Source organism: Oenanthe melanoleuca, chromosome 2 (assembly GCF_029582105.1).
Source record: "Oenanthe melanoleuca isolate GR-GAL-2019-014 chromosome 2, OMel1.0, whole genome shotgun sequence".
In the NCBI taxonomy this organism is placed as follows: Eukaryota; Metazoa; Chordata; class Aves; order Passeriformes; family Muscicapidae; genus Oenanthe; species Oenanthe melanoleuca.
In genome coordinates this window covers 105,356,774-105,370,881 of record NC_079335.1, presented here as the reverse complement: position 1 = coordinate 105,370,881, position 14,108 = coordinate 105,356,774, and the positions used below count along the sequence as shown (strand labels likewise).

At 40.1% G+C, this 14,108-nt stretch overlaps 1 protein-coding gene across 2 annotated transcripts in view; it reads left to right on the top strand.

Annotated features, from left to right (window-relative positions):
• The window catches only part of MYRIP (myosin VIIA and Rab interacting protein), a 203,019-nt gene that overhangs the window by 150,741 nt on the left and 38,170 nt on the right, over positions 1–14,108 (top strand). For both annotated transcript variants that reach the window (XM_056483448.1, XM_056483447.1), the window contains exons 5-8: positions 99–179; positions 779–876; positions 1,195–1,275; positions 2,790–2,939. In XM_056483448.1, the coding sequence (XP_056339423.1) occupies positions 99–179; positions 779–876; positions 1,195–1,275; positions 2,790–2,939 (410 nt within the window). The remainder of the gene's footprint in view (positions 1–98; positions 180–778; positions 877–1,194; positions 1,276–2,789; positions 2,940–14,108) is intronic.

The window sequence follows — 14,108 nt, the reverse complement described above, 5'->3', positions numbered from 1 at the left end:
GCCACCATATCTTGAGTGAATGTTCTAATCTAATAATGCCTCTGTTGTTAATGGGTACTTCTTATAGTAACACATGATTCTGTCTTCCTTTTTATCAGAAGGAAGTTTGTATGAAGGAAGCTTTGAGAATGAAGGAAGCATTTGTGGAAGTGACTCTACCTTCTACCAACAGACAGAAGGTATGCTGCTAAAATCTCATTTGATTAAAAAGCAGTCCTTACACTTTGAATTACTGGACCAGTAGCTTAGAATGCTGTCCACAAATCCAGCAATATTTTGGCTGAACCATTAAGCAAGACACTAAAAGTCTTTTGTGTACAGTTCTGGGACATCTTGCTTCAGCATTATACCTACTACATGCCTATTCTAGTGTGATTTTCTTAATGTTCAGGTTTTGTAACTTCCTGTCCTATGCCTATATATGTTTTTCATTCTCTTTCTTAAATTTTGTTGTTCCTGCTTATAGACACTACACAAATTTTCTTTCAATTATTTCCTCCAAACTATTTTGCTTTTGTCTCAAATAAGCAACATAAAAAATGCCATATTTTATTGTATCTAAGATTTATATTTAAGCAGAAACTTAGAGATTGCAACAAATTTCTCAGTCTTAAGATTTTTATTTCACTGTGCATATTTATGGATTGAGGAAATCACTTTTTCATGAACAATTTAAGATTTGGATGTGTGTCCAGAATATGAGTCCGAATTTTGGAGTTCATTATGCAAAGTATGTGTATATGAAGAACATAGTAGTTTTATCTTATTCTTTATCTAGGACACAGCATGATGGATACCCTTGCTGTGGCTTTACGTGTTGCAGAGGAAGCAGTGGAAGAAGCTATTTCTAAGGCAGAGACCTACAGTGACAGCCTGGTAACACTTTCAAAAAAAATTTAATAGGACAATCATGTTTCTTTTAATTTGAGTATTGCTACAAACCAAGTAGATATAAACAAAAACATGATGAAGTAATGACTATCTCATGATATTCTGAAAGAGTTGGGTATGGGTTTTATGAACTGGTATCCAAGATGCACATTGCATTTCAAAAGGTGACATGCACTTTAAGTGCCTGTAATTTCTTTCCACAGTGCCAGTAGGGCATATTACCCATTTCCCAATCTGTACATTTTCTGTGAGAGGGCTGGTTTTATGTGATTTTTGCAAATACAGATATCCTTTTTCATTCAGGACAAGCAGAATGAAGCTTGCTACTTGCAAGAGCACAAGGAGGACCTCATAGAAGAGCTGGCCACAACCATTGTGCAGAAGGTATGACATGCTTTTTATACAATGTTAGAGATCAAACACTGCTAACAGCAAAAAGGATGACACTAACATAGAAAGTAAAGTAAATGAACTATGACAGTGTAGGCTTCATCAGCTATGTCTGACAGAGATCGGTTTATAAGAAAGATCAATCCAGTGCCTAACCTGATGTCCTACATCTTCAGAGCTGAGAGGTACCACTCCCTGAGGTTTGTGTTGTCCTTTCTTGGAAGGGAAGGTCCTTGCTTGATGGAATTTTACATCTGTATTTCACTTCCCCACAGGCACAAAGTTTTCTAATGTCAAGAGGTATAGCTCTTAACCATATACATCGCTTTCCAAAAGATAAAGTTTGCCTGTGTAAATAAGTATGACTTCTGACCATACCCTCTACTGAACCCTGCATCTGCAACATATTCTAAGAAAACAACATCAGTCATTAACACAGAATTCTTTTAATGATGCTGTGAGCGAGACACTCAAAAAATCACAGAGCCCTTGGCATGTCTGAATTCTGTGGCTTTTTATGTAAAGCTCATTCTTCTCCCTGCAAAGCTCATGGTTGACAGAATGAAAGTGGAGGGCTAGTGGGGAAAAAATAGTCTTGATTTTGTCTAGATAGTTTGGAGTAAGGCAAGATGAGCGTGAGCAGAGCACTGTTAAAGTCCTGTGGTCGGTAAAGCAATCACTCTGCTAAGTTAGTCTCCTTCCATGTGAAATAAGCTAGCTGCCACACCTTTGTATAGGCTGTGGCATTTAACAGTGTATGGATCACACACCAGAGGAGGAACATGTTGTTTATAAGGCTGTCAAGAAAAGCCAGGAGAGCATCAGCTCACTGGGAAATAGCCTGCCTTCTTTTTTAATGGTGATATTAGACTATGAAGTAAGTCTGTTTATCGGGTCTTTCATTTCTAGAGCCTCTCTCAGCCAAGCTTGAATTGCTACTGTTTTTGTCAAGAGCTGCCTAACAAGATCTTTTGTGCCATAGAATAATGTTCTGTAGATATTTTATATTTGAGTTGTGGAAATTAAGTGTAGCAGGATATAATCTGTCAACGTAGGGAGACATGAGCTCTCTCTCTTTTAAGATGGCGTAGATTTTCAAAAACAAAAATAGCGTCTAGAGACCTTAGACCTGATTGTTCTCACTAGAATGTTTCTGCATGACATGATGGCCTTTGAAATTCCCCTCGTATCTAGTATTTTATGTCTCTTGGCATAAGGTATAGTCTGAGAAAAGACTTTGACGCTTAGATGCTGCTAAAGTGTTACTGTAGCAACAGGTTTCTATGTTTATGCAATTCCAAGAGGCACTGTTATATATTGCACCGATGCTTGCAGGCGGTAGGACTCCAGATGAGAAGTAATTGCAGGAGTTGGAGCAAAGGGAAAGTCAGACGCTTTTCCTGTGGAGCTTGCCTTGAGACAGGCTTCATCTAGATCTCCTCCATGTGGCTCAGGTAGTATTTCCCAAGCACCATTCTCCTGTTTCCCCGTTTCTCCCCACGCTGCAGATTATAAAGAAGCAGAAAGGCAAACCCGCGCAGGCCGAGGCCTCGGAATGGCGGCCGCCGTCGCGGAGCAGCGGCCTGGCGTCGGGCGCTGTCTCGGACCAGAGCATGCCGACCTTCCCAGGGAGCCGCAGGGGCTCCTACACCCTGTGGGTGAGTGCCTTGTCTGCTGCTCAACACCACGAGACTGCAGCCGGGGATAAGAATGGTACAATAATTAGCAGCAGAGAACAATAATTAATTCTGTGTCTGGACAATCGGTCAGCTTCATGCTTTCCTAACATCCCACGGGCCATGGACGTACATCACAGGCGTGGTGTTGTTTTGGTGACTGTGCTGGGGAGGACTAAGTTTGTGATATGAGCAGTGTCACTGCTTGATTTGAATGCTGACAGGACTCAATGCCTCAGTGTTTATTCCTCAGAACAGTTCTAGTCACCTAACTTTTTGTAGGTCTTTGCTGAATGTTATGTTTTCTTTTGTATTAAGTTAGGGTTCTGTAATGTTTCTTTTTCTCCTTAGCTATCTTACAGAAAACAGCCACCACGACCAGCAAAAGAGTAAACTCAGCTGCAGAGCACCATTTATGTCTTACACCAAAGAGTGATTCCTCTTTCTACTTATTTCTCAGCAAAATGTCTTTATCTCCTGATATAAAGCTGAAGAAAATCTGACAAGCTACATTAGTAACAGCTTTGAAAGAGCAGCAAGTTAAAAGAAGTGAAAATAAGCTGTAGGCTTGGACAAGCACTTTGACAATCAGAGAGGGAAGACAGTGGCAGATGAGTTAGTTCCAGTTCATTTTGACACTGTGGTTTAAGCTGCTGCTCCCAAGTGTCCTACTGCTGTTCCAGTAACCACCTCTCCCCTGCTAAGCAGAACCACCAGAACTGAACATTGGCTATGTCCTAGTTCCCAGCTAAGTTTGTTCACTTACACTCCCAGTGAGAACAGATTTATGCCAGAATACTGACTGTGGGCCAGAGTTGCTGAGATACAGACTCGCATCCTAGTCTTCTACTTCTTTTCACTTATTTTTAAAATAAGGGGTAAAATAAGGGGTACTGCCTGTAATGTGCCAGTCACTGTTAATAAGTGATCAGAAGTTAGGGTGAGCATGATTTAAGTGCTTTACTCTGTCACTCTTAGGCAAGTTGTCTGTGGAATATAAAAGACAGGAGAGAGTTAATTTTGTGTTTGACGCAAATGAGTTTTCTTTCTGAAGTTTAAGGACAGGACTCAGAGAAATATGCTGTTCAAATCCTCACTTATTATACTAGAAACCTGTTCTGCACTTGGAGAGTTAACCTTGAACTCAACACTTTTTGAAATTCTCTTCTGAAGTAACAATTTAGTCCTGATTTTTTTGCCAGAGGGAGGCTCATTGGTTTGAGTGATAGTAGACTCTGTGAAAAACACTGCAGAAGCAGAAATATCACATGCTAAGGTGCAAACAACTTCAAAATCTCTGTAGCCATCAGTCAATGCTAGAGATCCAGATGTGCACAGTATTTTATAAGGACACTCTACCTCTGTACAGGGTCTTTTGCCATATTTTTCACCATTTGTTCCAATTGTTTTCCTACAGTGCTTTAAGGAACACAAATGAATTTGGCCATCTCCCATAAATTTAGTTTCTGCCTTTTGCTTTGCTAGGGTTGTGTTATCATATTATTTTCTCCTTTGAAGTGTTTATATGTTTATTTTTGCTTTGCTCTGAATAGAGGAGATTAGTATGACCAGACACCCTTGTAAAGGAAGTATAGATCCAGTTGTTGCCATAGCTAAGATAGTTGCACTTATTTTAGGCTCTTAGCATAATTAAAGTCACAGAACCTGGGCCTGCTGGAAAGTCTACTGCAAGGCAATTTGTGTAGAGCAAATGTAGAGCACTTACAGCCTGCTTGATTCTTATCAAAAGTGCTGAAACAATTCAAATTCCTTTTCCTGAGCTTGCTTTCCATTCCACTTTGTTTTCATCCAGTGACAAATGGAAAGCATGCATCTGTCAGTAGATTTGTGGGACTAAACCACGTCTCTTTCGCTTCTGTATATCGTGTGAGAAAGTTACCTTTTCTGCCAGAAGAATTGCACTTTTTTTTTCTTTCCAAAACAAAACCTAGCTTCTACAGAAGCTGGCATAGAGGCCTTATGCCCATTCCAGGCAAAGCTCCTTAATGCCTCCCAGGAACTCTTGAGTCCAAGTCTGTAACAGATCCCACTACAAAAAGTGAAGTTTTCTTAGTTCCTAAATGATGAAATTATGTTGACAAAAAAAAAACAACCCAAATTCTTGATTTGTGTATATACATCCTAACATTGATCTGTGTGTGATGGCTTAGTTTAGGCAGAGATCTGCCTGTAATGATATAAACCTTTTAATATTAGTACATACCACAGCTCACAAGGGATCTACTGCAACAGATTTATTAGCACAGGTGTTCCTAGTGTAACCAAGGTTTTTGTAGACAGACACAGTGACCACAACAATCCCAAGGGAAGGAAGAAAAAAAACAAGTTTTCATTTTTTTTCTATCAAAGCTATCCAAGAAGACTATTACTGTGTCAGAGTTACATATGTGAACCTGCTTCCCAGTAAAGATTATTTACCTATAACTTCCACGTTCAAGTATTTCTTTGGTACCAGGCTAACAAATTAGAAGAGGCAGGATAGATTACATAAAAGGAAAGAATAAACATGATTAACAGAAAGACTAGCATGTAGGGGAAAGAGAGTTAAGGATAGCAAATCCTAAGGCAGTCAGAATTTAGTATTTTAAAACTGAAAATTTATCTTAGAAGAAATAATTTTTGTTTTCTGTGCAGAAGATAATATGTGTGCTTTTGCTAACACAGTGAAACTAATAATATATAACTCAGGATAATTGCATGCTGTAACACTGGCCTTTAGAAACTCATGTTTATTCTTGCATTGCTTTTTATTACCATAGTCACTTCTTACTGAGTCAAGGGATGCTGTAATAATCTCAGATATCACCTTGTGGTTTCACCTGCCGAGCAATTTTTCTTTTTATCACAGCTATTTGTGTGCAGCTCATCCATATCAGCCAGAAACTTCCAGTGGTCTCTGGAAGCCCTGCATTACCTCCCTGCTCATCCAAAACCACATGCTTTGAGAAACTAATTAAATATGTTGAAGTTCCTCCCTTCTCCCCTCCAAACTATGGTAGTGATTGTTTAACTGCAGTACCCACAGTGTGCTAGTATCTGTAGACATTGCCTTCTCCTTTTTTTTTTCCCTCTTAGATTTCTTTGAGATCCCTCACCCAGGCTAAAAATAGTGAAACAGGGCTGAATATTTTATTTCCTCATCTCATAAAAAGAGATGGATGGCACCATCTGTTTCTCATTACCAATAAGCAAAAGCTGTGCAGTGTTGGGATAGGAGGAGTGCAGAGCAATGGGTGGGTGATTCTCTGCTCTCTCAGTCCAGTTCACCCCCCATATAGCACTGCCAGCCAGAGAGCAAATGACCAGTTGGCAAATTGTATCCCATTTAAACATTGATGGAGTGAAGGCACCCTGGTGTGTTTTAAGTGCTATATTAGTGGTCTTTATTTTACAGCATAAAGAATGCATATATAAACAGAAGCTCATCCATAATTTATAGCATATAAAACAGCTAGGGATATAGGGAAAAGGAGGATTTCATTAAATACACATTATGATGCACCTCAGGGAATGAAGAAATATACTGGTTAAGTTAATTATAAGGTCCACAGTGTACTGACAGTTGTTTATTTTTTCTTTCTTTTTTTTTTTCTCCATTTGTTTTGTTTTAAAGAGAAGGAAGGCTCCACAAGTTTGAGGTCTAGCACTGCTTTGGAAATCCATCGAGATTTTCCAGGTGCTCTTTACCTTTTTAGGTTTGTCTCAAACCAAATTACTTGAAGAAAACCTTTTTGAGGAGGAATCCTGTTCAGCAGTCATGCAGCACAGTGGAAGAGTGATTTCAGATGAGGGGGCCATAGCACTGTAGGTACCAGCTGACATCAGTTCATACCTGTCAACAACTGCATCAGAAACATCACATTCATGTCTAATAAATAATTGTCGTGCCAGAAGGAAGATGGAGCTTTTAACTTTTGTACAGGATCTGGCATCAGAAGGTTGCATGGTGTGTATTGCTGGGACGTACTTCCAGTGAGGCAGTTGTGCATTCATCCAGAAGCCCATCAGCTGCATCCCAGTGGTAATTTGCTGTATTGTTTCCTTGAAAGAAGCCAACTGCAGCACCATCTTCTTTGTACAGAATGGGAAAGAACAGTGCATTTTGAGATGGAAAAGCACTTGGTGCTCTAAAAATAATGTGTCTTTTTCACTAATATTTACTATTTGAAGATCCAGCTTTCTCTAAATACTTTCCAGGTTACAGATAATACTGGCATGTGCTGACTTCACAGGTGACAATGTAACATTGTAATCTCACTGCAAAAACTATCTGGATTTCAGATTAAGAAGACTCCATCCATGGTAATCTGGTTGATTTCCCTCCTTCCACTGCTGCAGAAGGGTAGGATACAACTAGTCTGTGATTCTGACTCAGCAATTAGTGCCAGTTTTTATGGCTCAGTTCACTAAATAATCAGTGCAAAGCTAAACATGACAACATTGGCCTTTTAAAGTTGTTTGTGTAACTTGAGTTTGTAATTCTTCTTGATATGTATCCCTAGCATAAGATTACTGGTTTTTGGTTTCACAGTACTATCCATGCACTTGACAAACTTCCAAGACGATTTTGGATGCTAGGTACGTGATTGAGCCCATGCAGGCCTACATTCAGCTGCATTGCTCTTACTGTCAGCAAACCAAGATAGGTTTTAAGGCATGAAAGGGAGTAAGAGAAAGTACTAAGAAGGGTGGTCATTGTATAATGTTATTTTCCAAATAATTAAGCTCATATGTTGTTCTTTCAGCTTTGTTTCAAAGATGCTATCACAATACATTCCAGGGTTTCGTAGAATTTTCAGGTATGCTCAGAGCTAGGCTGCCTGACAAACCTTACTTTATTTTTAGATTAAATCAAGGTGTATATTGCCAGAGGAAGAAGTAAATAAACACAGAACACTTAAGGCTTCTTTCCTCTGGTGTTTGAGTAGGAGACACAGTGATTCTCTCTGAAGGGTGAGCACAGCTTTGTAGATGAAGGTCAGAACAGGACATGAAAGGTTGCTCAGGAAACGGAGACACCTAGAGATGGATAAAAAAAGAATAGTTGTGTTTAGTGAAGAGTATTCAGTTGAAAAAAAATTATGTGTTTATGTGTAAGGCTGCAGTTAGACCTGAAACTTGGGTGCCAACTCACCTCCTCCCACTGCCCTCTTATACAGAAGCACTTTTTCAGAGAGGTGTGCTAGTAGCAAAGCAAAATCCTGCTGTCCTACACCAGAACCAGGGATCTGGCTTTTGCTGTTCCTCTTTCTCTTCTGCAAGTAAAATGGTAATACTGTTACTATAGGATACTAACTGAGCTCTCAGTGTCTTCAAACAGAGAAGTGTTTTCCCTGTTTGTTCTTAGTTTCATTTGTTTAGGTGAGCATTTGTTTTCAGGACATGTCATAAAACATTTGAAGTGTGGGAGGAGGGGAAAAAGAATGGGCTCTAGGTGCACATGTGAGGAGCAGTAATGGCTAAATGCACAAGGCTGCCTTGTAAAGGCACTGTGTGGATTACAGTTCAATTGGTATATCTAGCCTCTGTTCAAACTTCAACAGACTTGTTCAGATAAATCCATTACATCGATCAAACCATGATATTTTTTGCTCCTAGCACTTTCCTAAATTGTTAGCCCCATAAGTACAATAAAAGGGTGTTTATACTCGTATTCTGGGATCAATATGAAATATACATTATTACCAGCTTACAAATTCCTTGCAAACAAAGCAGAAGCACTTTCACATGTGGGGCCAGCTTTTTTCTTTTTTTACACTATAGGTGGTGGGGTAGAGCTGCTGGCATGCCCACCAGCATTGGATTTGTAGAGGAATAACCTCTTGTCTCTCTCCCTTACAACCCTCCTCCCCATCTGGTTAATCAAGGCCAGCTAATCCAAACCGAACCAAAATAAATGTGCACCCAAATGTGACTCCACATATCACTACACAGCTGTGCAATTCATCCTGCTGACAGACCCATTCATGATAGCTAATCATTATTTTTGTAGTCTTTTTAAAGGTACAGTGCTTTTAAAGGAATGAGATGTCTAAGTGTCCTGTAGAAGGATGGAAAAAATCCATTGCAGCCAGGATACATCTCTCACTAGTGAACAAAAAGCTGGCTTGGGCAGACCCTTGAAAGACATATGTTCTAAGGATTTTGCAGGAGAGGGACCAGTCATCTTTGTTTTCTGCCAGCCTGCTCTTCAAGGGTTTGCCCTGGTGGCTGAGATATCCACAAGGGGTGGTTAGGAGAGAATTTTCTTCCAATTGAGTGTGAAAATCTGCCTGCTCTTGCCCTTTTTCAGAAGGTTTTTAACAGATCCTTTGCCACATACAAGATTAACTAAGGAACAGATGCTCAAAACCCTTGGTATTTCACTCCCACTGCTAGATGTCTGGACTGCATACATTTGAGCAGAGCAAAAATCACTTCCAGAATAAATAGGCTGTGGCAGAGTGGCACCATTTGCAAGCTCATACTGTCTCCTTCCTGGTGTGGGAGTTTTCTTACCAAAGGATGCATAAACTGTTGATGCCTAGGGATTGCTGCTGTATTTGATACCAGACCTGCTGGTTCTGTCTGTGCATTGATTATATCCACAGAGCACAGTTGAGAAGGAGATTTGCTGCACCACTGGCAGGCATAGCTGCAGAATTTGCAAGGGAGGAGAGGGGATCGATGGGGTTGCATTCCAGTCATCTGAGTTTATGTGTCAGTTCTAGGTTGATTCCCTGAATAAACAAGGTAGTCCTCAAAACCCAACTTAGCACTCAGGTCAGAGCTTGCACAGCACAGGATTTTGCTTCCCAAATCCAGAGGTACCTGCCCTCAGCATGGGTGTTGAGGTCCCTATGCCTGCAAGGGCTCCTACTGTGGTGACCCTGCAGCTGCCTTGTGGCACCCAGGGTCCCCAGTCCCTCCTGAACCTAGGAGAGTCCTTGATCTATTCCAAGTATTTACAGAATTTATTACTGTTTCACTAGTTATACCAGACTGAAGCATAATGTGAGGGTGGAAACAAGGTGAAGTAGGAGGGAAGGGGAGGGGGGAAAGAAGCGTGATCCATTTGTAAAGTCCCATCAGATGCTTTTGAATTACCATTTTGGCTTTTCTTTAGGAGAAAGAGGAATTCTTTTTCATCTTTTGGTGAAAACTCATACTTTTTCACATTTTGTTGCTAAATCTTCATGTTGTCTCTCGAAACAATATGCACACATATAAGGCAGCTAGTCAAGGGAAGGAATCTATAGGTTATCAATATCAGACTCAATATTCTTTATAGTGGTTTATAAAGTTGTTCTTGCTTTTGGTAACTTGTTTTGCTTTTATTTATTTGGTGTTTAGAAGAGTGAGCTCGTAAATTGGTTACTGATAGAAAATTATATATTTGTATTTAAGTAATAGAAGATGGGATTACTTTTTACTCACTCCTTCCTTCTTTAATCTTCAGAAACCATTTTGTCTTCTTTTTTATTTTTTTAATCGAAGGCCATCAATGAATTAGATTATTCCTTTTAGTTCAAGTTCAGTGAAAAATGAAGGCTGAGTTTTCTCCATCCAGATATTATAAACTATGCTACAGAAATCCCTGAAGAGGGATTTTAAAACAAAGGATAATAATGTGTCTGTAATTGAAACAGACATGTCACAGGAGGTGCCACTAGGCAGGATTTGGTGGGGAACTCATCTAGCTCAAGTGTCTGGAAATGCCTGCCGGTGACCCGACTATATTTTGTGGGCTGTGCTGCACTGCCCAGCACTCCAGAATGCAGACTTCTGTGAGGTGTGTGCAGAGCACAGCAAGTGATCCGTGGGGCTGCAGTGCCATCTGCTGATGCACCCATTTACTGCAGAAACAGCAGTGTCCAGCTGCAAACTTACAGGGCAGCCTTGTCATTTATAACGCATAAATACACCTAAAATAGCACTTGGCAAATGAGTTGCGGGTTTTGTTTGCTAAGGAAGCAGAATTTCTGGCTAGGAAATAAGCCAAGATTGTTTAGCTCCTTTCCTGACATCTCACATCTTTGTAAATCACAAAAGTTCTTACATTCCTGCCTTCTCTTGAAAAATCGTATTTAGGTTCCTGTATTTTTTCATATATACTTTTGGTTCTTCTTCCCTGAGATCTTTTTGCAGTCCAAGCATGTAGGCAGTTGATAAAGCTTGAGGGACATAGTTCCTTCATTTGGTCAGTAAAAATACCTTGTTCCAAAGCAAACCAATCCAAGAGCATATCAGGGTAGCCAGTCTTACCTCCAGTACTTCTGTGCATCCATTCACAGGGAAACCACTGGGAGCACCAGCTCCCAAGCAGGCTTCTCAAGCCTGTTCCCTTATTTTGCTTCCCATACAAATGCCCCCAAGGGAATGATGTCCCCTATGGATCTACAGATGGTCTGTTACCTATGTGAAGAAGACAGGCACTGATGCAGCACAGTAATGTGTGCTTCTGCTGCCTGCACAGGTCAGTGCAGCAGTGAAATCGGCCCACAGGAATGTAGGATGTAGCCCATGCATCTATAGGGCTGTGGAGTCAGTGGTGCTGGCTGAGTTTAAGTTGATGCAAATGTGCCAGCCAAGATTAGGGATTTTGCTGTGTTGCCTCACAAATAACTAACTTTTTAGTTTGCTCTTTATTTGTAAAAAACAACAAAAGGAGGTCTTGAGGTAATTTGCATTTCAGATAGAGTCATGAGTCGGGCTGCTAATTGATTTGAGATAAACTTGTAGACAAACATTTGCTTTTGTGCTCTGAAAAATACAGTCAATTTAGACTGCTTTGTTCTCATGCCAGGATGTGCTTCTGTCCTGTTCCTACACCAAGCTTTGCTATTGACACTCCTTTTTTTTTTGTCATTATCAGTGCTGCCAGTGATTTGAACTGCTCAGGGATGAATGTTTATGCTTTCTTTCCACTCCTGCTTATCTGAGTAAAACACAATTCTACTATCTCTATCCCTACCTAAAACTAACTTTCAGAACAAGAAATAACCTAATCCTCTACTTTTATGTATTTTTCTGAATTGGATCTTATCAGAACATTGGTACATCTTGATCATTTCTATCTCCCCAGATACAAGAACTACAGAGAACTGAAAATGTAGTAGTGAAAAGTGCAAGTTCAATAGCATCTCCCTTTTTAAGGATCTAAATGTAGCGGTGCAGCCAAGCTATTTTATCATGGCATTACTTTTCTCTCCTTGAGCCTTCTGTGACATTGGACCATCCTTAGTAAGAAGAGGTGGTTCTTCTAATAGAGCAGTCCAAGACAGATTTTATTAAAAATTCACATAAAGCATAGAAAAAAATGAGAATGGCCTCAAGCCAAGCTTTGGAGGCATCAAAAACTTTGCCCCTTACTGTATTTCAGCTGAATTTCCTGGGAAAATTTCTTAGCAATAGTTCCTTGCCTAATACCCATTTCCTGCTCCACGGAGACCTTGCAGAAACTGTGGAGAGCAGTTTTCCTCTGATCTGACCCAAAATTTTTAGCACACAATTCTAAAAAAACAGCTTTTTGCTAGATAAGCTTGTTGAGCTTATTTCAGATCCTAGGCTACTAGACCACATGGGACTGTGTCCACTTTCTTTTCTGGGCTTCCTTGTTTTTCTGCTCCTTTCACCCTCCAGGCTTTTCATGTTCTCCTTTTTAAATCCTTCAAGCTCTTGTGTCTCTCCCAGACCTTCTGAAACCTTTATCTGCCCTATAGTGCGGTTGCACCTGAACTGGCTTTAAATTGTTTGGGCACTACTGGCCGCAGCTTTGCTGCCGAAGCATCTGCCTGAGGGCAGGACTGCCAAGCTCCTTCAGGAGGTTTCACAGCCCATGCCAAAGTTCTGCCTCATCAGGGTCAAGCTGCTGGCAGGTCGTAGGTGAGTTGAGAGCAAAGGGCAGATGCTGCCATTACTGCGATGGCATCACTCTACTGTGATGTTTATGAAACGGTGAGTAGGAACACAAGAAGCTGCCATTTAAACAAAACAGGAAAGCTGTCAAACACTATCAGAGTTCCAGTTATCGTTTTGCAGACTACTTAAGTTCTTCCTGGTATTGTTCTTAAAGATCCAGTTCTTTGAGTAATAAGGGAAAATAGATACTACTGATGGAACTGTAGGCTATTCCTTCTTCTGAGTCTTTGGCGTCTCTTATCTCTTGTGTTTGCTATATGAACATGGAAAAAGAATGTGCCCTGAGACAATATTCATGGACAGCCATAACAACTTGCTGCTTCCAGTATATAACAACTTCAACAGAAAGATTTCAAAAGATGCGGCAGACACTGGACTTAATTTATTGAAAGCATGGCAAGTTTGGCAGTTCTAGCTTTACAATGAAGTGAAGTGAACTACAGTACAGTTAAAACTTGGCACAGCACAGGTGGCAAATTTGTGGCAGAATTATATTGTTTATATTGTCATGCCAAGATGAAATCAAAGTTCATGAGCAAATTTCCTATAGTGAAATAATTTATGTACCTGTATGCATTGCATTAAATTATTTTATTTTATTACTTTTTCAGGGGTAAGAAGCATTCAGATGATCTTGATCAGTGAAAGATCAAGTTCAAGGTTTGAAACAGACTAAATACACACTTGAATATGGCTGACTTGTAAAAGATTCCCTATAGTAAAATTACCTCGAGCTTGTTGTGAATAGTTTATATCACCAAATTTTAAAGAAAACACTCTAATGCATTATATTAGGACCTGTGTCTTTGTACAGACAAGATTAACAAAGTTGTCCAGTCATTGTAGTTATAGAAATTATTTGATTCCAGTGCAATAATTCTGGTTTTCCTTCATGAATTCAGAAGCCAAACTAAACCCTTGTGCTTAATTGTGTTTCCTTTTACTGCTGAGCCAAGAATACAGGAAGATTTGCAGTTAATTAAATCTTCTGGCACAGTACATGGGTCCCGCAGAGAAGCATTTCAGATGAGAGGAGGTGCAGCCAGAATGTGGTATAAGTGTGGCTTTTGAGCCAGCAGGACTCCCAACCATGCTAATGCTGTCCTGGGAATTGAAGAGACTTGAAAACAGCTGAAAGTCAAGTTTTCCTTTACCTCACCTGCATCAGTGCAAAGCAGACCTCTGATACAGGCAAAGACTGGCCCTTTTGAGAGAAACAGAGTTATTTAA